The sequence below is a fragment of the Rhinoraja longicauda genome, chromosome 2 (genome assembly GCF_053455715.1).
Source record: "Rhinoraja longicauda isolate Sanriku21f chromosome 2, sRhiLon1.1, whole genome shotgun sequence".
Taxonomy (NCBI): Eukaryota; Metazoa; Chordata; class Chondrichthyes; order Rajiformes; family Arhynchobatidae; genus Rhinoraja; species Rhinoraja longicauda.
The window spans coordinates 93,553,573-93,578,438 of NC_135954.1; the positions used below are offsets into that span (position 1 = coordinate 93,553,573).

At 44.6% G+C, this 24,866-nt stretch overlaps 1 protein-coding gene across 2 annotated transcripts in view; it reads right to left on the reverse strand.

Moving 5' to 3' along the window:
* Positions 1-24,866, reverse strand: part of xylb (xylulokinase homolog (H. influenzae)) — a 219,325-nt gene that overhangs the window by 167,692 nt on the left and 26,767 nt on the right. For both annotated transcript variants that reach the window (XM_078424322.1, XM_078424331.1), the window contains exons 8-14: positions 17,904-17,976; positions 15,649-15,767; positions 11,399-11,480; positions 8,495-8,535; positions 4,458-4,573; positions 3,346-3,461; positions 1,885-1,958 (exon numbers count right to left, since the gene is read on the reverse strand). In XM_078424322.1, coding sequence (XP_078280448.1) covers positions 1,885-1,958; positions 3,346-3,461; positions 4,458-4,573; positions 8,495-8,535; positions 11,399-11,480; positions 15,649-15,767; positions 17,904-17,976 — 621 coding nt within the window. The remainder of the gene's footprint in view (positions 1-1,884; positions 1,959-3,345; positions 3,462-4,457; positions 4,574-8,494; positions 8,536-11,398; positions 11,481-15,648; positions 15,768-17,903; positions 17,977-24,866) is intronic.

The window sequence follows — 24,866 nt, forward strand, 5'->3', positions numbered from 1 at the left end:
GTTGGGAGGTCATGTTGCAGGTGAATGAGATGTTGGTGAGACTGCATTTAGAATATTGTGTTCAGTTATGGGCACCATGTTATAGGAAAGATATTGTCAAGCTTGAAAGGGTTCAGAAAAGATTTATGAGGATGTTATACTTGTATAAGATCGTGAAGGGAATAGGTAGGGTAGATGCACGGTGTCTTTTACTCAGAGTAGGGGAATCAAGAACTGGAGGACAGGTTTGAGATGAGAAGGGGAAGATTTAATAGAAACCAGAGGATGGTGGGTATACGGAACGAGCTGCCAGAGGGGGTAGTTGAGGCAGGTACGATAACAACATGTACAAGACATGTGGACAGGCATATGGATAGAAAAGGTTTAGAGGGATATGGTCCCAATGCAGACTACCTCTCGACAGAGCTTCTTTTTTGACATGGGCAAGTACGGCCTATTTCCATGCTGTATGACTCTAGAGCACTGTCTCTCCCTCTCTGAAGTCAATAGGCGATTTTTATGATATTAGCAGCTTACATAAAAGACTGCAGCAAATAAAATAAATTACTGCAGAAAATAATCAATACATATGTCTAAATGTTAAGGGTTATAATACACTATTCTGCAGTTTCTGTTCTGCCCAAGACAGCATGAAATTGCAACGATGTAAAAAAAGTCCAGTCCATCACACAAACCAGCCATCCCTTCCCCACCCGGCACCACCCCCCATCCCCAACACTGACTCCATCTATACTGCCTTGGGAAAGCAGCCAACATAATCAAAGACGACTTACACCCTGGTCATTTTCTCTTCTCCCCTCTCCTGGCAGGCAACAGATACAAAAGCTTGAAAGCTCACACCACCAGATTCCGGAACAACTTCTTCCCCACTGTTATCAGACTCTTGAACAGACCTGTCACGTGCTAACCATGAATTCCCATTCTTCCAATCCACCTTATTGCAGCCCTTGAACTTTTTTACCTGCATTTTCTCTGTAGTTCCAACGCTATATTCTGCATTCTGTTTATTTTCTAATGTATTAAATTCAATTATATTCTGCTTTATATGTAGTAGATATAATCTGAATGTACTCAAGTATGGTATGATTTGCCTACTTAACATTTTTCACTGTATCTCAGTACACATGACAATAATAATAAACCGATACTGGTACTTTCTTGAGAACCATATAAATGGCGTATTCCCTACGAATGGAGTGTATCTTCTTCTGCCAATTAGCTAAATGATAGGAACTTCTATCATAACATAAACTTGTACCAAATAGTATCTTGTGTCACAGTATAAATCCTATCACCCAGGAGGGCAACTGAGCATGCAGTCTTATCAGGTCAAAGATGATATTCTGAAATGAAATGGGATTTACAAACTTAATATGACACAAGAGGTGGCCATTTGGCCCTTCAGGCCCATGCCAGCTTCCAACAGGGTAATGCCATCAATCCCAATCTGATGAGGACTGACTGTTGGGAAGGCATTTTCAAGGAAAGGACACAAGCACCATAATGAGAATCTATAAGTAAACAGCTTACCCGAAGCTGCAAAATGTAATGCTCATTCCAGAAGGCTGCAAAATACCTAGACGGTAGATATGATATTGTTCTTTCCACTGTTCTAAGGAAGGGCAACTGAGTAATTTATTTTTTAAAAGACACAAAGTGCTGGAGTAACTCAGCAGGTCAGGCAGCATCTATGGAGGACATGGATAGGTGATGTTTCGGGTCGGGACCCTTCTTCAGACTAAAAGGTAAACTTAAGATACACACAAAATGCTGGAGGCACTCCGTGGGTCAGGCAGCATTTCTGGAGAAAAACCAATAGTTGCTATTTCAGGTCGGAATCCTTCTTCAGACTGCAATCTGCAAATCTATTTTTGTCATACTCACTTTTAAATTTCTGTCATTGAATCGATGAACACCAATGGCAGCAGGGGTGATCTCCATTACATCAAAGTAAAAACCTTGAATCAAAATAGAAACACATAATATAATCTAAATATTATCTAAAATACATTCATTTACCTCACTTAATGCTTTGCAAATAAATCTTACATCACCTTGTGTTGTTGTGCTGGCTCTCTTTCTAATGTCTCACCCTTTTGGCTATACGACTTGTTAACCCAGATTACACTGGTAGAAGCCAGATCCCCACAGTGGCTGCCTGCAGTCAACCTTGCACTTTACTGGACATGAATGTGGAGAGCCCACCTTGTCCACCCTTGAGGGATGGGGGACCTCAGTAAGAATGAGTATGGTGGAATCTAGCCGTACTGAATCTTCAAACACAGTCTTCTATGATTGTAACCAGGTGATATTTTATCTTTGAATCACAAAGTGCTGGAGTTATTCAGCGGGTCAGGCAGAATCTGGAAAACATGGATAGGTGACGTTTTGGGTCGGGACCCTTTGTCAGTCTGTTACTCCAGCGTTACTCCAGCACTTTGTCTACTTTTGTAAACCAGCATCTGCAGTTCTTTGTTTCTACATCTGGATATTTTATTTTCCTGCATTTTTCAATATCTCTGTTTCCCAAACTATCCTCTATCTTACCATCTTAGTTTGACAGTCCTCACAAGCCTCCATCCATAAATCCAAGTTCATGAATGACCTCTGTCTGAAGTGATGACTGAAGAAGTGTTGCAATCCAAAACATCACCTGTTCCTTTTCTCCAGAGACGTTGCCTGACCGCTGAGTTGCTCCTGTACTTTGTGCAATCTTCAGTATAAACCAGCATCTGCAGTTCCTTCTGACACAATCATGAATGACCTCTTCTCAACCCACACTATAACCTCTGGACACTCCTGAGATCATTGGCCATCTCTTATTCCTTTTGCCTCACAGCACCAGAGACCTGGGTTCAACCCTGACTACAGGTGCTATTTGTATGGAGTTTGTACGTTTTCGCTGTGGCATCATGGGTTTACACTGGGTGCTTCGGTTTCCTCCCACATTCCAAAGAGGTATGGATTTGTAGGTAAATTGGCTGTTGTAAACTGTCCCTAGTGGGTAGGATAGTGCTATTGTATGGGGTGATTGATGGTCGGCACAGACTCGGTGGGCCGAAGGGCTTGTTTCCGTGCTGTGCCTCTAAAATCCAAAACTATCTTTTGCCTGATGATACCACTTCAGCAACTTCTTCATACCTGGTGATGATACCCAATGCTACTTCCATCAGCTTACTTTACCTTCCCTGGTGCCTCTGATGCTAAAGATTTTCATACATCAGAAGCTACAGTATCTTCGAGCTAAACATTGGAAAGACTGAAGCTTCAATTGGTCTCTGCTCTGATCGCTCTACTGGCAAAAGTGATAATAAGTAGTTCATGAAAGCCCAGTGCACACTTTACCTATATTTCCATTATTTCCAGGACAAGTGGCTTTCAAAGCTTTTGCAAATTCATCCCATGAACTAGAAGCTCTTTCATCACGGATTCTCTCTCTCGTTAGGGAGCCATTCTTAAAACTAGGGAAAAGGCGGAGTTAGATAAAGATGCAAGTACAGGTATTATACAATATAAAGCACTTCATTATAAAGTCCTACACGATTGGTAGAATTCTCAACAACCATTTCTCAACATATGATAATCTATCCTTGCCATAATGGGATAATGTGAATGTTGAACTAAAACCTTGTGTATGAACACATTACACGTGATGTATGATGGCAGGAGGTCTGAGAACTTGCACCTATGTAGTCTGAGCATTAAGCTGTTACTGAGCTATTTTTAAGCTTTCTAAGTTGCAGCAGTTTCCAGCTTTGTTTTCCTTTTATAGCAAGAGGTTACAAATCATCAAAACCAAGTAAATATTCCTTCAACATTAACGCGAGTAATAACAAACGGCAGTACAGACGCTGCCTGAATTACAAAAGGGTTATGTTACCTGCAGACCCTGGCATAAGTCGCATGTTATGCAAATCGGAAGCATAGGTGCCACCGTGTATGGGTACATTCACTATTCGACTCAACCACCAGAGGTGGGGGGGGGGGGGGGGGGCGGGGAGCTCTAACCTGGAGACGACGAAGGGGAGCTCCGGCGTGGACACCACGGGGGGGACCTCTGACGCAGAGACCACTGAGGGGGGTGGGAAGCTCCGGCGTGGATACAACTGGGTGAGCTCCAACCCAGAGACCACGGGGAGAGCTCTGACGCGGAGACCACGTGGCATGAGTTGGCTGAAAGAATTGTTTACGTAAGTGCAAGTTTATGTAAATTGCCCATTACTAAGTCAGGGAGTGCCTGCACTATGTTACTGATGTTGGTTTCGATCCAACTAATGCCCAGACATTTTATTCACTGAAAGCTAAGGCATAGCAATGTCACTTAGGTGCTCAAACACACAAGCTGAAGGGTGGAAGTAATGGGGCACTGGTAATGGTCCAGAGAAAGAAGGGAATGATATGAATTTATATTTAGCTTTGTGCAGGCCTTTCTTTCAACACTAAAAACTATCCTTTACCAAATGAGTGCCATGTAGGCATCGCTGTCCACTGGGTTGCAGAAGACATGTCCTTGCAGTGCAGGTTTTGGGTCCTGAATCCACAGAAAGACAGTGTCACTTGTTCCCAGACTTACCTGAAAAATACAATAAGGAAATGCATTTAATAAAATGCAAACCCAAGAAGTAGAAGATACATTAGAGTTTAGAGATACAGCATGGAAACAGGCTCTTTAGCCCATCAAGTTCACATTGACCATTGATTGCCAATTCACACTACCTCTACGTTATCCCACTTTCTCATCCACTCCTTACACACAAGGGGCAATTTACAGGAGTGAATTAACCTACAAACCCACATGTCTTTGGATTGTGGGAAGAAACCAGAGCACCTGGAGGAAACATAGAAAATAGGTGCAGGAGTAGGCCATTCGGCCCTTCGAGCCTGCACCACCATTCAATATGATCATGGCTGATCATCCAACTCAGTATCCTGTATCTGCCTTCTCTCCATACCCCCTGACCCCTTTAGCCACATCTAAGGGCCACATCTAACTCCCTCTTAAATATAGCCAATGAACTGGCCTCAACTACCCTCTGTGGCAGAGAATTCCACAGATTCACTACTCTCTGTGTGAAAAAAAAAGTTCTCATCTCGGTCCTAAAAGACTTCCCCCTTATCCTTAAACTGTGACCCCTTCTTCTGGACTTCCCCAACATCGGGAACAATCTTCCTGCATCTAGCCTGTCCAACCCCTTAAGAATTTTGTAAGTTTCTATAAGATCCCCCCTCAATCTTCTAAATTCCAGCGAGTACAAGCCGAGACTATCCAGTCTTTCTTCATATGAAAGTCCTGCCATCCCAGGAATCAATCTGGTGAACCTTCTCTGTACTCCCTCTATGGCAAGGAAATCCATATGGTCACAGGGAGAACGTACAAACTCCACACAGACAGCACCCGAGATCAGGATTGAACCTGGTTCTCTGGCGCTGTGGGGCAGCGACTCTATCAGCTGTGCCACTATGCCAAGCACTGCATAAATGTAACCCGTCATGTGCAGAAGGCTGAGGGATCACCGAATCAAAGCGTTTGAAATTATATCAGAATTCATCCGAATAAATGTGGGAACTATTCACTCCAATACAGGGATACATTTTTAGCTGGATAATCAGTTGCCATCTTCCAAAATTCCCCAGATTCTGGAAAGATTCCAATGGATTGGAAAGCAGCAAATGTAATAAAAGCACTAAATACAAGTTTGCAATACTGAGATAGATGGGGAAGTAATTTGTGCAGAGAGCACAAAGTAAAATAAAATCTTTATAAAGTGAAACATATAATTTAGCAAGGAATAGAAATTCACATCCTGCAGCAGAATTAACTAATAATTATCCACAACTAGCATCAGGTAAAACAAGTTTCCCTATTATGATGGAGAACAGGGAAAACTACAGCACAAGTTCACCGACTACAACGATAGGATTTCCATAGGATTTCCATAATAAGCTACAAATGCTCTAAAAATAAAAAAATGTTGAGTTGAGTTTAGTTTGAATTGATGAGTAGATTGAAGTCAATTTGAAAGAGAGATAACCATAAAATTAGGTAGCTTTATTACAGTTACTACTACAAAATCTAAGCCAGATCAAACCCTACACTGGCACATACCAAAAGAGAATGTCATTTCTTTCTTTTAAAAGGGTGCAGAGAAGATTTACGAAGATGTAGCTTGGACTGGGCTGCAGGGAGTGGTTGGTCAGGCTAGGACTTTATTCATCGGAGTGCACTTTTTACTCTACTGGACAAGATATGGGGATTGTAACATTGTGGATTCTCTGTTCCCTAAAGTGGCATGGAGGTAAAGAAGATGTAAATAAAGCACGCTTGCCTCCCTCAGTCAAGGCATTGAGTATGAAAGTTGGCCAATCATATTGCAGCACTACGGACAGCATCCGCAGTCTGGATGGAACCCAGGTCTGTTGTGCTGTGAGGCAGCAACTATACAGATGCACAATGGCATTCTGATGGAACATTGCCCTCCACAGAGGGCTGCGGAGGCGAAGTCAGTGGATATTTTTAAGGCAGAGATAGACAAATTCTTGATCAGAACGGGTGTCAAAGGTTTTGGGGAAAAGGCAGGAAAAGGGGATTAGGAGGCAGAGATCGGCCATGATTGAATGGCTGAATAGACTCGATGGGCCGAATGGCCTAATTCTACTACTATAACTTGTGAACTTTATAAAATTACCAGGCATAGTTGGAGTAAATAGTCGAGGTGGAGATGCACGAGTCTGCAGATGCTGGAATCTGGAGCAAAAAACAAACTGCTGATGAAACTCAGTTATCCAGGCTGCCTCTGTGGAGGATTGAGGCTCATTAACTGGACTGGTCAAAAATAGTCAATAATCTTTCTTCGCATCATTGTAATGTCACATATTCTAAGGCAGAGATTTAAGGCGAGTAGGGGAAAGCTTAAAGAAGATGTGCAAGATCATTTTTATTTACAGATACTTGCTGGCAGGGTCAGTAGTAGAAGCAGATACAATATGACGTTTAAGAGGCTTATGAACAGGCAGGGAACATAGGCATACAGATCACGTGTATGCAGATGAGATCAGTTACATTGGCCTCATGATCATCTTAGACACAGTGGGCCAAAGGACCATTCCTGCGTTGTACTGTACTACGTAAAAGCAGCAAACATTTCAAATTGTCCTTTTGCAGTGTAAACACGCACATTTGCAAATCCGTTCAACACAATTCAATCTTTCTATTTTCTTAAGCACTCCCCTTCCTGTGCTCAAAACTTCCAACTTCTCTGCACAACACTGCCCTCCATAACTTTACATAGCATTAGAAGCAGCATAAAGTGGCAGACTGACTATTAATGCATCCTGTATCGGATCTGTCTTACTCACCACTAGGCTTCAATTTACTGTCTCAGATCACCTTCACTCTCCACGCACATTACTTTCATTTATATGACCACCTTTTTCTAGACTCCCCACATGCAATTTTTCCTGTTCAGTTTTATTATCCACTACTGCCATAAGCTTTGCACAATGTGAAAATGTGCCCACAGTGCTTGTGACTCTTTGCACTTTGACCATTTGTAAAGTTATTAAACAAACCAGTCCCAAAACAATCCCATGGGACCTCACTGGTAATAATTCTCAGAAGGATTATGACACCCCTGCTCTGCACCTCCGTGTCTACCTATTACCTGCCATAATTTGTCCTGCCTCTCCTCTTTTCCAGCTTATTTCCCCACCCCCTGCTCCCTTACAATCAGGCCGAAGAAGGGTCCCGACATGAAACGTCACCTATCCATGTTCCCCAGAGATGCTGCCTGACTCGTTGAGTTACTCCAGCACATTGTGTCCTCTGTTTTGCAGCCTGCAAATTTTTTCAGACGGTGTTATCTGAACCATCCTTTCAACAACTAGAGAGCAGTCCTGAGCTACTATCTATTTCATTGGAGACCCTTGGACTATCTTTAATCGGACTTTACTGGACATTATCTTGTGCTAAACGTTATTGCCTTCATCATATATCTGTGATTGTGGACGGCTCAATTGTAATCACGTATAGTGTTTCCGCTGACTGGTTAGCATGCAACAAAAAACTTTTTACTGTACCTCAGTACATGTGACAATAAACTAAACTAAACAAAACATGTATTCATTGCAAATCATTCTTTTTTCTCATTATTGGACTTTTCAGAGGAAGTGTATAAAAGATATTACTGGATTTAATGAGCATTGCATTTGCACAAATCAAGTTACCCTGATATTGCTGGCAGATGCTCAACAGATCACCCAAATCTCCACCAGATACCTATGCTATGGTGCACAGTGCAAAACACTGAAGAATAGGAACCAATAAACAGTTACCTCATTTATTACGTCCTTATCATTTACCATGAATTTTAGAAATATTCTGATTTAACATTACTTACTTTAATGCAAATCAAGGAGAATTGTTAAAACAATGACAACTTTCCCTTTATCGTTTTAATTCACTATCCGAAGTTCTCTAACAATATAAAGTACTCACTGCTATATCTCCCTGCTGAAGTCGCATTCCTGCTAGTGATGCTGTAAGAGAGAACAGATACAATTTATGGTAACTAATATTCAGTATTACATTTCAACTTTTAAATAAATGAACATGTTAAATTAACAAAGGTGGATAGGCTTTTGGCCTACATCAGTCAGAGTATTGAGCACTGAACAAGTCATGTTGCAGTTGTATAAGATGTTGGTGAGGCCGCATTTAGGGTATTGTGTTCAGTTTTGGAAAGATGTTGTCAAGCTGGAAAGGGTGATTTATGAGGGTGTTGCCAGGACTCGAGGGCTTGAGTTATAGAGGTTGAGCGGGCGGTTCCTTGGAGCGCAGGAAGATGAGGGGTGATCTTATAGAGGTGTACAAAATCATGAGAGGAATAGATCGGGTACGCACATAGAGTCTCTTCCCCAGAGTAGGGGAATCAAGAACCAGAAGACATTAGTTTTACATGAGAGGGGAATGATTTAAAAGGTTCCTGAGGGTTAACTTTTTCCACTAAAGGGTAGTGGGTGTATGGAACAAGCTGCCGGAGGAGGTAGTTGAGGCAGGTTACTATTGTAAAGTTTAAGAAACATTTAGACAGGCACATGAATAGGACAGGTTTAGAGGGATATGGGCCAAACGCAGGCAAGTGGGACTAGCGTAAATGGGACATGTTGGCCGGTGTGGGCGGGTTGGGCTGAAGGGCTTGTTTCCATGCTGTATGACTCTGTGTCTAGTTTTCAATCATTGCTAAAAACCTCAATTACACAGATGTTGAATCATTTCCATCACAAAGTTCACAAAAAATACAGAGACATACACACAGACACGCACACACACGGGCACAAACACGCGCACACACACGGGCACACACACGGGCACACAGACAGGCACACAGACAGGCACGCACAGGCACGCACAGGCACGCACACAGGCACGCACACAGGCACGCACACAGGCACGCACACAGGCACGCACACAGGCACGCACACAGGCACGCACACAGGCACGCACACAGGCACGCACACAGGCACGCACACAGGCACGCACACAGGCACGCACACAGGCACGCAGACACGCACGCAGACACGCACGCAGACACGCACGCAGACACGCACGCAGACACGCACGCAGACACGCACGCAGACACGCACGCAGACACGCACGCAGACACGCACGCAGACACGCACGCAGACACGCACGCAGACACGCACGCAGACACGCACGCAGACACGCACGCAGACACGCACGCAGACACGCACCCAGACACGCACACAGACACGCACAGACACGCACACAGACACGCACACAGACACGCACACAGACACGCACACAGACACGCACACAGACACGCACACAGACACGCACACAGACACGCACACAGACACGCACACAGACACGCACACAGACACGCACACAGACACGCACACAGACACGCACACAGACACGCACACAGACACGCACACAGACACGCACACAGACACGCACACAGACACGCACACAGACACGCACAGACCTGTGCTACAGCAGAAAAACTAATCTCTTTCAGTAAGGTTTGTAGAGTGATAACCATCAGGGTGTCAAGGGCACAGCAGATAACTAGCTTCCCATTGAAAAAGCACTATGGGACCTTCTAAATCTACCTGTTGACCAAATGGTTTTCCAGTTAATGACCCAATCTGAAATTATTCCCTCGGTACTGTAGGAGTCTAAAATTTTGGGTCAAATGTATGCGGAAACCATAACCAGGCAAGAGGTACAGAAGTTTGAAAACTAGATTCAGGCACAGTTTCATCCCAGCTGTTATCAGGCAACTGAACCATCCTGTCAACAATGAGAGAGCAGTCCTGAGCTACTATCTACCTCACTGGAGACCCTCCCATTATCTTAAATCGGATTTTACTGGACTCTATCTTGTACTAAATGTTATTCCCTTTATCATGTATTGGCACTCTGTGGACACTCTGGACAGCTCACTGTGGACGGATCGATTATAATCGCCTATAGGTTTTCCACTAACTGGTTGGCACGCAACAAAGCTTTTCACTGTACCTCGGTACAAGTGACAATAAACTAAACTAAACTCGGTGTGGAAACAGCTATCCACATGATTCAGTAGCTCTGCAATGGAAACGTATTATGTAGCTACCTCAGCACCAATACCATGTAACGTACCAGTTGCAGAAGGCGACAAGTATGGTTTCATTAGCAACTCCTAATTCTACGTAGCACAACAAATCCCAATTTACACACACCATCCTTAAATGCATCGTTAACATTGCCTCTATCTAACATTGTGGCATAAATATCACCATAAGAGTAGTGGTTTAAAGGTTGTTACTCTTCTGAGTAAATAGGGAATGAAAATAAATGTAGGCTTGCAGATATCATCCAATCCATAAAAAGCTGACCCACCCCAAAGCTGTATCACCCCAATTTGATGACCAACCTCTCCATTTTCTGCTGTTGATAATGTAAGAAATGCAAAATCTCAAAGAAAGGGCAGAAGCAAGGGGAGTATTCACATTTATATGATGATAATGTAAATATAAATGTTGTATCAAGAAAAAGTCAGCTGCACCAAAAGTTTTATAATCTCTCTTGTTTTGTCCTCCCACATCCCAAAGATGTGCAGATGTGTAGGTTAATTGGCCTCTATAAATTGTCTCTGTAAATTACACCTAATGTGTAGGTAGTGAATGTGAAAGTGGGATAACATAGAATTAGTGTGAACGGGTGATCGATGGTCGGCATGGAGTCAGTGGGCCGAAGGGTCTGCTTCCATGCTGTACTTTTCAATTAATCAAACATCCTGCAGATGCCACGATATAATCAGTCTGCCTAATAGGTTCACCTTTAGGAAGGCAGTGGCTGACATTTACTGGCCAAAATAAAGAACTATAATCTTACCTGAATTGTCTCCTGTGAAAGCAATGACTTTGCACTCGGAATTAAATCCAAACCGTTTCACAAAGTATGGTGATATCGACCCCTACAATAATGCAGAGGAATGAATCTTAGAATCGTAAACTGACATTCATGTACACGCAGCAAGAACAAATAGCAGTTAGTTAACATCACACTCCACAAAGCAAATGGGGGTGTCTGATAGTTTTTATAGTTACAGACGATACCCAGGGAAAGATTAGGTCAGATGGTTCTGGATCAACTACCCAAACCTGCATGAACCTGTATTTAGTGGCAGGTCAATGGCAAGGTGGGGGGTGACCTCCTGACCTCCGGCAACACCTGACCTCCTGCTTCTCTCTGGCATCTGAGATTCAGCACAAATGTGCGGAAATCAGAGTGAACAACAAACAGGAACCCATGGGTAAAGGTTACTGCAGGGGGGTTGTGAGAGACAGGGTCTACCAGTATTTGGAGAGACAAGGACTGATAGGGGATAGTCTGCATCACTGGTGCATGGGAAAATGGGTCTCAGAAATAGTCATAGAGACGTACAGCATGGAAACAGGCCCTTCAGCCCAACTTGCCATTGCCAACCAAGATACCATCTATTCTAGTCTTACCTGCTCACATTTGGCCCATATCCCCCTAAACCTTTCCTATCCAAGTACCTGTTCAAATGTCTTTTAAATGTTATTACGTACCTGCCTCAAGTATCTGCAAGAGATTTTTGTCATGTATTGCAGTGTTTATTAACGTCACGTATACCAAGATACCATGAGAAGCTTTCAGTCTATCAGTCTTCGTGCTATCAGTCAAATTAAATTACAATACGAATACAATCATGGCATACGCAATCAGAACAAGTAATGCAAAGTGAAAAATACTGGAGTGCAGAATATAGTGTTACAGCATCGTAACGTTACAGTTAAAGAGAAATATGTGCAAACAAAACACAGTGCAAGGTTTGCCACATTCTGGACTACATCTGATAACAGCAAGGAAGAAGCTGATCCTGATTCTGGTAGTACATGCTTTCAAGTTTCTATATCTTCTGCTCTATAGCACGGCACGGTAGCGCAGCGGTAGAGTTGCTGCTTTACAGCGAATGCAGCGCCGGAGACTCAGGTTCGATCCTGACTACGGGTGCTGCACTGTAAGGAGTTTGTACGTTCTCCCCGTGACCTGCGTGGGTTTTCTCCGAGATCTTCGGTTTCCTCCCACACTCCAAAGACATACAGGTATGTAGGTTAATTGGCTGGGTAAATGTTTAAAAAAATTGTCCCTAGTGGGTGTAGGATAGTGTTAATGTGCGGGGATCGCTGGGCGGCACGGACTTGGAGGGCCGAAAAGGCCTGTTTCCAGCTGTATATATATATGATATGATATGATATGATATGATATGATATGATATGATATGATATTGGCGGAGAATCGGAAATGATAACGGTGAATCTGGTCCTTGATTCTCAAGTAATTGGGCGGCACGGTAGCGCAGCGGTAGAGTTGCTGCTTTACAGCGAATGCAGCGCCGGAGACTCAGGTTCGATCCTGACTACGGGTGCTGCACTGTAAGGAGTTTGTACGTTCTCCCCGTGACCTGCGTGGGTTTTCTCCGAGATCTTCGGTTTCCTCCCACACTCCAAAGACGTACAGGTATGTAGGTTAATTGGCTGGGTAAAGGTAAAAATTGTCCCTAGTGGGTGTAGGATAGTGTTAATGTGCGGGGATCGCTGGGCGGCACGGACTTGGTGGGCCGAAAAGGCCTGTTTCCGGCTGTATATATATGATATGATATGATATGATAATTGTAAATGTTGACTTTGTTAGCATTGCCAAGAGCCTGAAAAGATAGCAGAATAGAACATTCTGCACGAGTGACAGAATAACATAAGTGGTTCTTTCCGATGGAGTGTATGAATTGATGTTGCAGACACAAATTTGCAATGGGGCCCCTTCGGTAATGCATGGGGATTGTTGAGCTGGCCCAGAGATTTGTCAGGCTGGTACATATAGCGTGGATTTGAAAAAATATTATCCTAGTAGGAATTTCCCTTAAACAACCTCCTGGAGATGTGTGTCTCCGGCACCAATTGGTACAGTTGTGCGTTTGAGACATCCCTGTCCCGCCTGCGATTGGTCCAAAACGCCGCAGCGAGAATCCTGACGGGTGCCCATAAAAGGGACCACATCACCCCGATTCTGGCCTCTCTCCACTGGCTCCCAGTACAGTACAGAATCAATTTCAAGCTCCTCCTATTCACATACAAAGCCCTAAACGGGCTTGCCCCCCCCCCCATATCAAAAATCTTCTAACCCACCACTCTATCTCCAGGTCCCTCAGGTCGGCCGACTTGGGACCACTGACTATCCCACGGTCTAGGCTTAAGCTCAGGGGTGACCGCGCTTTTGCGGTTGCAGCTCCTAGACTGTGGAACAGCATCCCTCTCCCCATCAGAACTGCCCCCTCCATCGACTCCTTTAAGTCCAGGCTCAAAACCTATTTCTACTCCCTAGCGTTTGAGGCCCTCTGAGGGGGCGCTGTGAACTGTTTATGTATGTGCTGTTATGTTTGTGTGCCATTGTATGTTCATTTCTTAGTACCTGAACTGATGTACAGCACTTTGGTCAACGTGGGTTGTTTTTAAATGTGCTATACAAATAAAATTGACTTGACTTGAGAGGTCTGAGTGTATTTTTGTGCCAATGTATTTCTGTGTTCTGTCCACTGAGCGGTGCTGCAGTGCAAACTATTATCTATTTATTCCTCCCGTAGACTAAAAACAGCTGGAGGGAGTCAGCAGGTCAGGGGGATGAAAATAGACAGATAACACTTTGGGTTGGAAAGCTTCTTCAAGACACTAGAGCGGAGATAGCCGGTGGAAAGGGGTTAGGGGAAGGAGTGGGGCAAGAGTTATCAAGTGATGGCTGGAGACACAGGGAACTGCAGATGTTGGAAACATGAGCAAAACACAGTGCTGGAGGAACTCAGTGGGTCAGGCAGCATCCGTGAAAAGACAGGTGCTGTTTCAGGCCAGCACCCTTCTTCAGACTGATTGGAGTAATTTGGAAAAGAGAATGGGGATGGGATAAAGCTGACTTGTGGAGAAACAAGAACTACAGATACTGATTTACCAAGGATTTACCAGCATTTACCAAGTGCTGGAGTAACTCAGCCCAAGATACCAACTTAGTTGCATTGACAAGGTGAGCCAAAGGGCCTGTTTCAATACTGTATAGTTTAATGGTTCTATGACTTTAGACTCTGGAGATACAGTGCAGAAATAGGCCCTTTGGCCCCTCCGAGTCTGTGCCGACCAGTAATGTAAGAAAATAACTGCAGATGCTGGTACAAATCAAAGGTATTTATTTCACAAAATGCTGGAGTAACTCAGCAGGTCAGGCAGCATCTCAGGAGAGAAGGAATGGGTGACGTTTCGGGTCGAGACCCTTCTTCAGACTGATGTCAGGGGGGCGGGACAAAGGAAGGATATAGGTGGAGACAGGAAGATAGAGGGAGAACTGGGAAGGGGGGGACAGAGGAACTATCTAAGTTCCGCGCCGACCAGTGATCACCCGTACACTAACACTTTCCTACACACGAGGAATCATTTACAATTTACCGAAGCCAATTAACCTATATACCTGTAAGTAGAAGAGGTACTAAAGAAGAGATACTTCTTCAGTCTGAAGAAGGGTCTCGACCCGAAACGTCACCCATTCCTTCTCTCCCGAGATGCTGCCTGACCTGCTAAGTTACTCCAGCATTTTGTGAATAAATACCTTCGATTTGTACCAGCATCTGCAGTTATTTTCTTATATATACCTGTACGTCTTTGGAGTGTGGGAAGAAACCGGAGCACCCTGAGAAAACCAACATGGTCACAGGGAGAACGTACAAACTCCATACAGACAGCACCTGTTGTCAGGATTGAACCTGGGTTTCTGGCATTGTAAGGCAGCAACTCTACCGCTCTGTCACTGTGTTGCCCATATCCAAGCAGTAGGCAAATCCACCCCATCCATCCCACCGTTTTCCCATATGCTTGTTTGTAAAAATGGGGTGTCCATAAGTCAGGCATTCATAACCCAGGGAGGACCTCCAACAGGTGCCACTCTTATGATTCTAAGAGTTTCAAGGCACTTAACTATTCCTAAAAGATCTATTTTTTGTGACTTGGCATTATTACAGTTACCATAAACAACTTTTGCTAGTGCTGTGATATGCATTAAAAATGTCATTGATGTCATACCAGTATGGAGGGTGATGGCAGTGGGACGCCAAGCTTCTCCTTCAGACCAGGAGCACAGGCATCTAGGCATTGCTGTGACCACTCACGTGCACGGATATCCATCAGGTTCATACCGGAACCTGCAGAAAGATAGCAAAGACTTGGCAAACCAGCAGCAACAGTGAACACGTGAGATGGAGAAATTATGTTCTTCATTCCAAAAGGAGGATATATTTAAAAAAATGAAAACTTCAGTTCCCATTTCGGTCCCCAGTTTTTAGTATGTATCAATTGGATAATAATTTTCCAATTATTATCCTCCCTCTCAGGCTTTTATGCGTATTGAAAAAAATAACAATGTGAATTATCTTGTTAACACAAAGTGCTGGAGTAACTCAGCGGGTCAGACAGCATCTCTGGAGAAAAGGAAGGGTGGCATTTCTGGTTGGAACGCTTCTTTTGTGTCTGTCTTCGGTGTAAACCAGCATCTGCAGTTCCTTTCTACTCAATTCCCCTGTTCTTGTATCTGCCATTCACTTCCCACCAATAAATACTAAACATGTTAAATTTACATTAATTTGCTTTTAAAAATGAGAACATTATCGAATCACAAGGGATACTGATCAATGCAAATTCCAATTCATGGCATGGTAAGTCTGAATTCTTCCCAAATTCTTATAGAATGATTCAACGTCCCTGTTATATGTCCTCCCTCGGATATGAATGCCCCATTTATCAACACCTTGTACATATAAACAAGAGTCTGGGAAACTAGCGGGATGGATGTGCTTGGATTTGCCTGCTGCTGCAGGCATCTTCTGCTCGGTGGGAGCAGGACATTTCCGCCCGCCTTCTCTCCCCGCAACACACCCCCACCCATTGGGGGCTGGGCCGAGCCGAGCAGACTCACGCACTCCCTTGCTTACTCACTAAGTCAGTGAGGCTGACTGGTAGCTGCTCTCCCTTGCTCGCTCTCTCTTCAGAGATGTTCCTGTGATTCTCTCCCACACAGCATTTTTGTTCATTTCCAATTTACGAACGGCACAGGTGACAAAGGGTAGTCAGGGGTGGAACACTGCTGTGACCTGGGGACTTCCTGAGTATGCAACTCAAAAGCACTTTTGACTTAGCAAAACACATAGTACCGAAACAACTTAGCGATTCTGCCGAAAATTCAATAGGCGATGTTTCGGGTTAGGACTCTTAAGAGTCATAGCGTGGAAGCAGACCCTTCGGCCCAACTTGTCCATGCCGACCAACGTGCCTATCTACACTAGTCCCACCTGCCTGCTTTTGGCCTTCTAAACCTATCCAATTCATTTAGCTAGCCAAATATTCAAATCTCCTCTTCAGGCCTGAACCGGACAGAACCATCATTATATAACTATACTAGCAAAGTGGGCCCGTTGGGCCCATTCCCACCCCCCCATTCCTCTCCTCCCCCAGCCCCACTCTTATTCTCCCCACACCCCCCCTTTCCCCACGACCTCCCCTTTTCCCAGTATCCCTCTTTCCCCCACCAACAAGCCCCCTCCGCACGACCCCTGTTGTCCCCCTCCCCAGTCCCCATTCTCAGACCCCCCCCATTCTCTCTCCCCCAGACACACTCTTACTCTCCCCCACCCCCCCCTTTCCCCAGCACACCCCTTTCCCCTACTCTCTCTTGCCCCCAGCACCAACCCCCCTCCCCCGCTGTCCCCCTCCGCAGTCCCACTCTGCCTCCTCCCACCCCCACTCTCTCCTCCTCCCACCCTCCCCGTCGCCCCCACCGTTACTCTCCCCCACCCCCCTTTCCCTACCAGCCCCCAGCCCCCCCCCCCCCCCGTGGTCCCGGCGAAAAGCACTTACGGATCGTGCAGGGAGGAGGAGGGAGCTGCGGAGCTCGGCCGTTACTGTGGCGTGGCCGAGCCCGGACTACTGGAGACAGATAGGGCGGCGGCGCGCTGGGTCTGTGCGATAGCGGGGAGAGGGTCTCCCGGGTGTTTGAGAGAGGAGAGATAGATAATCCCTCCACAGATGGTGCCTGGGCCGCTGAGATCCACCAACAATTTGTGTTTTGCTCAAAATACAGCATTTACTTGTGCCTGCATTTCTGACTTATGACTTATAATTGACTGAGGTAGTATTCACAATGTAAATCAATAAACGACAGCCTCATCCTTATCCTCGTCCAGATGAATTATTCTTGTTCTAAAAATGTTCAGGATTGTTATCATTTAAACTAATTTCAAGTGTTGGGAGTGATTTAAACAATTAATGAGAGAGAATGCACTTACCATCACTATAATCAATTGCTGCATAGTTTCCAAGATACAGGGAAGCAGTAAAGCTGCTGACCAGAGAGATTCTCTGAAAGAAACATCAGTATTCAAAAACCATTTACAAACAATAAAATCAATTTCACAGCTTGCTTTCATTATGGCGATCAATGATTGATTAGAAATAACAGGATAAAACACCGCAAGGAACCTGCATTATTTTGGAATGACGATGGATTTGTGATTTTTTTTTACCTCAGTCAAACCAAAGTCAGAATTTCACTGAAAAAGACACGGTGGTGCTGGAGTAACTCAGCAGGTCAGGCAATATGCCTGTAGAACATGGAGAACATGGACAAGTGACGATTCGGATCACGACCTGTCGGAATAATTTACTTGAGACAATGAGTGACAGTTAACTTTTCTTTATTCGCAATTTATGTGCAATAATTTGTCAGACAAGGAGAACAATCAAGCCAACAGACTGCTCTGCAGACCCAAAGCATGCAGCCTTTTTATATCACACTAGCCGGGAATGGACCCGTTGGGCCCAAACCTCTCATGCGGGCCCGGCAACCCCCGTTGGGTCCAAACCTCTCATGTGGGCCCGGCAACCTTCCGTGCAAACCTCTTCGGCGGGCCCGGCAACCCTCCCCCAACTGACGACCCATGGACACGTTGCCGGCCGAGTAGTCTCCCCCGGGGCCGGGCGCAGGCAAGGGGGGAGAGGAAAGGGGAGAGGGAGCCACTCACCCCGGCCCCAGTTGGCCATCACGGCGTCCAGAGCAACCCATGGACCCGTTGGGTGCAAACCTCTCCTGCAGCGGCAGCTCGAGGGCGATGGCCATTGCTTTGAGGGGGAAGCAGCCCCGGCGGACAACCAGCGCGCTTTCAGCACATGCGCGGATCCGGCGGCAATCTTACGTAAGTATTAGATCAACAGGCCCCAACCACGCAGGCACGGACCCGTTGGGTTCCCATTGTGATGCAAGAGGCCGTTTGCACCATTGCAATGTCAAAATATCGCAAGTCGAAGCATCGTAACGTTCCCATTGTGACGTCGAACACGGCTGACGAGCACGGCAAGTGGAAAAGGGATTTATTAAAGTTTTTTAAGTGATTTTTAAAGTTTAAAGTGAATAACTTATAAAATATAACAACCACTTGAACCGCAGGCCAATGGTAAGGTGGGCCTAAAATTGTTGCGCTATCGTGTACAGTTTTGGCTATATTTCGGGTATGCGCAAACAAACAAAGGGACGAACAAACAAACAGGATGAGAATTTTAGTTATATGCTAGATGGGTGTGCACCCGTTGGGTCCCCCGGGGCCATGGGCGGGCGAGGGGGGACAGGGAAGGGTAGAGGGAGCCATTCATGTTGGCCCCGGGCGACCATCACGTCGGGCAGAGCGAGCCGTGGACCCGAAACGTCTCCGGGCGAGCGGCGGGGCATGTGTTTTGTGGAAAAATGTGAGACGAAATTGGAATGGCGGAAATGAAATAAGAAAGCGGAAAGGGTCTGGGAGGTCTGCTGATCAATGCAATTTGCTCAGAATGGCCTGATACATTCATTTTAGAGACAGAGAAATGACGATGGGGTGAGATAAAGTAGTGGGGAAGTAGTTACTGTGGAGCATGCAAGCAGCATATATCAGTTAGGACACCTGACTGCCTCCTTTGCCGTAAATTTTAAGTGCCAGAACAAACAAGGACACAGTCTGCTGATCACAACAATCTTAGCCTGCCAATGAACAGATGAATACTGTTAATGAGATGTCCAAGGTATCAACATTACAGTCTATTCAATAAGATTTAACACCACAGAGAAGCAGCAATATTCTGAACTCACTAAAGTACAGGGTTACAATTCAAATAAAATATAGAACGGTACAGCACAAGAACAGGCCCTTCGGCCTACAATGTATGTGCTGAACATGATGCCAAGACCATCTCTTATCTACCTATCTAATCTACCTATAATCCCTATCTTTTCATTCTCTGCACAGCAATGTGCCTTCCAAAGACCTCTCATATGCCATTATTGTATCTGCCTCAAACACCAACCCTGTTCCAGGCACTCACCACCTTCTGTGTAAAAAAGTTTCCCCGCACATCTCCTTTAAACCTTGCCCATCTCACCTGAATACCATGCCCTCCAGCCTTTGAATTTTCCATACTGTATAACAGGTTCTGACTATCTAGCCTAACTATGCCTCTCATAATTTGATATACTTCCAACAGGTCTCCCCACATAAATAGTAATAAAGTGCACAGAAGCATACATTGATGTGCATTTGGACCACAATTTCAGTGTGGGAAAATTATTTCAGTATGCTTTGGAGGCATAATTTGAAAATCAGGCTACCGAGCAAACAAGCAGATATGTGGATGGTTAAAACCTCTTGTTAAAACATTATCAAAACACTCTAGTCGTATCACTGCTTTAAAGGAGGCAGTGGGGGTGAGAAAGTTCCCTATGTTACAATAACGATCAGTCTCCAAATCCCCCCCTAACTTTGGCAAATTTTGAGGTTTTGTGTGGCACTAAATAATTTAAAGCTCTTCATGCCAAAACACTAATTATTCTTGGTTACTTTCCATGTTAAGGATGTTTGATGCTTTGTCATGGGTCAGTTGGCATTAAAGAAACTGGATTAAAAATAACCTCAGAAGCTTCTGCACTCAGTTGATAAAAGGCACAGTGCATGGAGGTCAGTAATGAGAAAACACTTTCAGAGCAAAGGCCACTGTCAATGTTTGACTGGTAGCCAACCTAGTGATGATTAACTGCAGATGTTGCCTTGATGAAAAGGTTCTGGGCTCCAAATGATTGCATTGCAAAACACAAAGCGCTGTAGGAACTCAGCGGGTCAGGTAGCAACAGCAGAGGGAAAGGACAGATGACGATTTGGGTCGGCAAGTGATAGGTGGATACAGGTGAGGGGGAGGAGGTTGTTAGGCAGATGGACAGAGAATGTGACAAAGGCCAGAGATGGAAAGGGGACAAAAGAGTGTCAGATAAAGAGTGAAGAGAACATTGAAATGTAAATACGGAGGGTGGGATATATGTGAAAGAGGTCTTACTCCACCCATCAGTCAATCAACCTCCCCCCCCCCCCCCCCCCCACCCCACCTCCGCTCACCTATATCCATCTGTACCTCAATGGTTCAATTATACCATTTATTGTCCTGGGTACAGTGACATTCTTTTTTTGCATATAGTCCAGTAAAAATCTGGCTTTACAGAGCAGCAATCATAGGTACAAGAGTGTAAGAATAGTAAATCACACTGCAATATGCAAGAGTCACCACGTTTCTGGTGCCAACTTCCACTCTTCAAGTTTCATAGTTCTCAAAAATGTAGAGTCTTAACTTGGCCATAAAGGCCCATTGTCCAGGATTTGCTCCACCCTCGCCTCTCTTTACCCTGCTTCTCCAACCGACTCCATCAGTCTGAAGGGCTCGCCCTGAAATATACCTCCATTTCCTCCACAGATGCTGCCTGACCTGCAGCATTACTCCAACTGTAGAAACAAGGAACTGCAGATGCTGGTTTACACAAAAGGACACAAAGCGCTGGAGTAATTCAACAGGTCAGGCAGCATCTCCGGAGTAACATTGCCTAGTGACATAATGGGTCGGAACCCTTCAAACTGATCAATTTTGACCTGTTAACGTCACCTATCCAGGTTACTCCAGAGTTACTTCAGCCGTTTGTGTTTTGCTCAAGATTCCAGCATCTGCTATCTCATGTCCCCAACTGATTGTTTTGTTGCTTCCACATGGAAGAACACAGGTTAACTTTCTGGTTGTTCGTTCGAGTATCTGAATGGCGTGCTGTGACGTGGTGTGACATTCAGAGCCAGAGCAGAGCCTCAAGTATTTTCAAAAGGTGGCAAATTAAGAAATGTATGTCAATAAAGAAATATAGACACAAAATGCTGGAGAAACTCAGCAGGCCAGGCAGCATCTCTGGAGAGAAGGAATAGGTGACGTTTCGGGTCAAGACCCTGGATGTCCTTTCAGTCAAGCTAAAATGCACGTAGAAACAAGGAAATGCAGATGGTGGTTTATCAAGGAAAGACACAAAATGCTGGAGAAACTGAGCGGGTCAGGCAGCATCCCTGGAGAACATGGATAGGTGGTGTTTCTAAGGGTCCCGACCCAAAACATCAGTGATCCAGTCTGCACTGAGATCCACTGCCGTGGATGTTCTGTGGTTCAATCACTGCCTGTAAGCCATCGTGTAAATGCATGACTCCAAACTCCCCAAAGCTGGACACTGCTTAAGGGTTCTGTTACAGTAAGGCCATAGTCTCAGGATAAAAGGACATACCTTTAGAAAGGAGATGAGGAGGAATTTCTTTAGTCAGAGGGTGGTGAATCTGTGGACTTCATTACCACAGACGGCTGTGGAGACCAAGTCAATGGATATTTTTAAGGTGAAGATTGACAGATTGATTAGTGCGGGTGTCAGGGGTTATGGGGAGAAGGCAGGAGAATGGGGTGGAGAGGGAAGGATAGATCGGTCATGATTGAATGATGGAGTAGACTCAATGGGCCGAATGGCCTAATTCTGCTCCTATAACGTATGACCTTATGAAGGCATCACTAGGTGGACAGAAACGTCCACAATAACACTGATCATCTCTACCCACAGATAGGATGCTTAGGTCCACAATCACCCAAACGGAGCAAGGAGCACAAGGGAAAGGCTCAAGTCCATTATCTGGAGCATTGCATGCATTAGAAGAAAGGCTTTGGAGAGGGTGCAGAGGAGGTTTATCAGAATGCAGTGTGGATTAGAGGATTTCAGCTACAGGGAGAGGTCGGAAAGATGGATTGTTTTCTCTGGATTGTCGAAGTTTGAGGGGAGGGGAGAGAACCAAATAAAATTATGAGAGGTATAGATAGGGTAGACAGTCGGAACCTTTTTCCCCAGGGTGAAAATGTAAGGCGAGAGGGGGAAAGTTTAATGGGGATTTGCAGGGCAAGTTTTTTTTTTACACAGATAGTGAGGGCCTGGAACATATTGACAGGGATGGTGGTGGAAGCAGATACGATAGTGGCATTTAAGAGGTTTTTAGATGTGGACATGGAAGTGCAAGAAATAGAGGAATATGGATTAATTACAGGCAGATGTTCGGCACAAGCATTGCGGCCCATTCCTGTGCTGTACTGTTCTATGTTCCTTTAGGAGTGCAACAACATAAGTCGAAGGAGTAAACTATCTGCCTAACTGTCCTCCCAACAGCAGCCCATTCCTGCACTTCCATCCTCACCTGTGGCGCAGTCTGTGGGTCCCAGTCATTACTCATGAGCCATCTCATAACTCCCAGAACTGAAGCAAAAACAAATTATCCCCAAAGGATTGCATAAAAAGACGACAACTTTACGCCATGGAAGATAATTCATATCTTTTCGTCCCTGTCAGCATCCTCAACCAAGGTATTGCCCAAGACAATGAATCAAGTGCTGCACAATTTACAGCCCGTGGCATCTGACAGGACCATATTGTAAATTTTTGCACTTGAATGGTTTTAACAGAATATTGGTAAGTACAAAATTCACTGGTGTCACTCTATTGCATGAAGAAAAGAACGTACTTTACAAATAATTACAGCGAACAGCAAAAATCCTTTTAAAGCAGTGAAATAGCTGCACACCAAATGAGATTGCATGCAAATCAAAGCCTTCAGGCCCACCCTATGTAAAGTGTTATGAACCAAGATCATAAATAATAGTAGAAAGGAACATTTCCTCCAAGCAACTGTGTTAAAGGGTTTTGTTTTAGTTTAGTTTAGAGATACAGCGCGGAAACAGGTCCTTCGGCCCACCGGGTCCGTGCTGACCAGCGATTCCCGCATATCGCCTGTGTTTGATCCACATCCCTCTAAACCTTACCTATCCAAGTGATCCTCACAGTACCGGCAAGCGTACCATTTAGGAGTGAATTATAATTTTCAAGGTGTATATACTTACCAATGACTAATGCCAATAGTAATTTCTCAACAGATTTCCTATTGCAATTTCACCTTTGCCTCACAAAATAGACCACTGTTACAGGATCTAATGCAAAGTTGCATACTATACTGGCCAAAATAGTGACTATATTAGCTTGAATGTAAAGCATTCTGTCCTTTGACTGAGAGCAGTCAGGTAAACCAAGCAACACAATGCTAATATTCTGTTTTGATCTGTGAGCCTGATATGATGTGCTCCCTATTAAGGAGTGCCTTCACGACTGAGTAGTGGCTCCAGTAACATGCATGCTTCAGGCTAGCAACACAACTTGCCATTAATTATGCACAATTTGAACAATTCTTAGGCTATACTTGTAGTACAAACTCAAGAGTTCTATTTGTGCAGGAGGATTCAGGAATTAGAATGCATCCAGGACGGGCACGGTGGCACAGCGGTAGAGTTGCTGCCTTACGGCGCCAGAGACCCAGGCTCAATCATGACTATGGGTGCTGTCTGTACGGAGTTTATACATTCTTCCCATGACCTGCATGGGTTTTCTCCAGGATCTCCGGTTTCCTCCCACACTCGTTTGTACGTTAATTGGCTTGGTAAAATTGTAAATTGTTCTAGTGTGTGTAACATAGTGCTGGTGTATGAGGATCACTAGTCGGCGTGGACTCGGTGGGCTGAATGGTTTGTTTCCACGTTGCATCTCTAAACTAAACTAAAATAGTTTTTGTCATAAGACTGAAAGAAAAGACAAGTTTCTTTCAAAATCTCTGGATGTCTCAATGTTCTAATGAAAGGACTATGTCCATTATACGTGACTAATGCTAATGCTCATTATGGATGATGAAGTACTTTTGGAATGTAATATCTGTTGTAACAACAGGGATCTTGGAGTCCACATCCATAACTCCCTAAAAATGGCAACACAAGTAGATAGAGTGGTAAAGAAGGCATATGGTACAATTGTTTTCATAAGTCAGGGCATAAGTCAGAGTATAAGAGCCAGA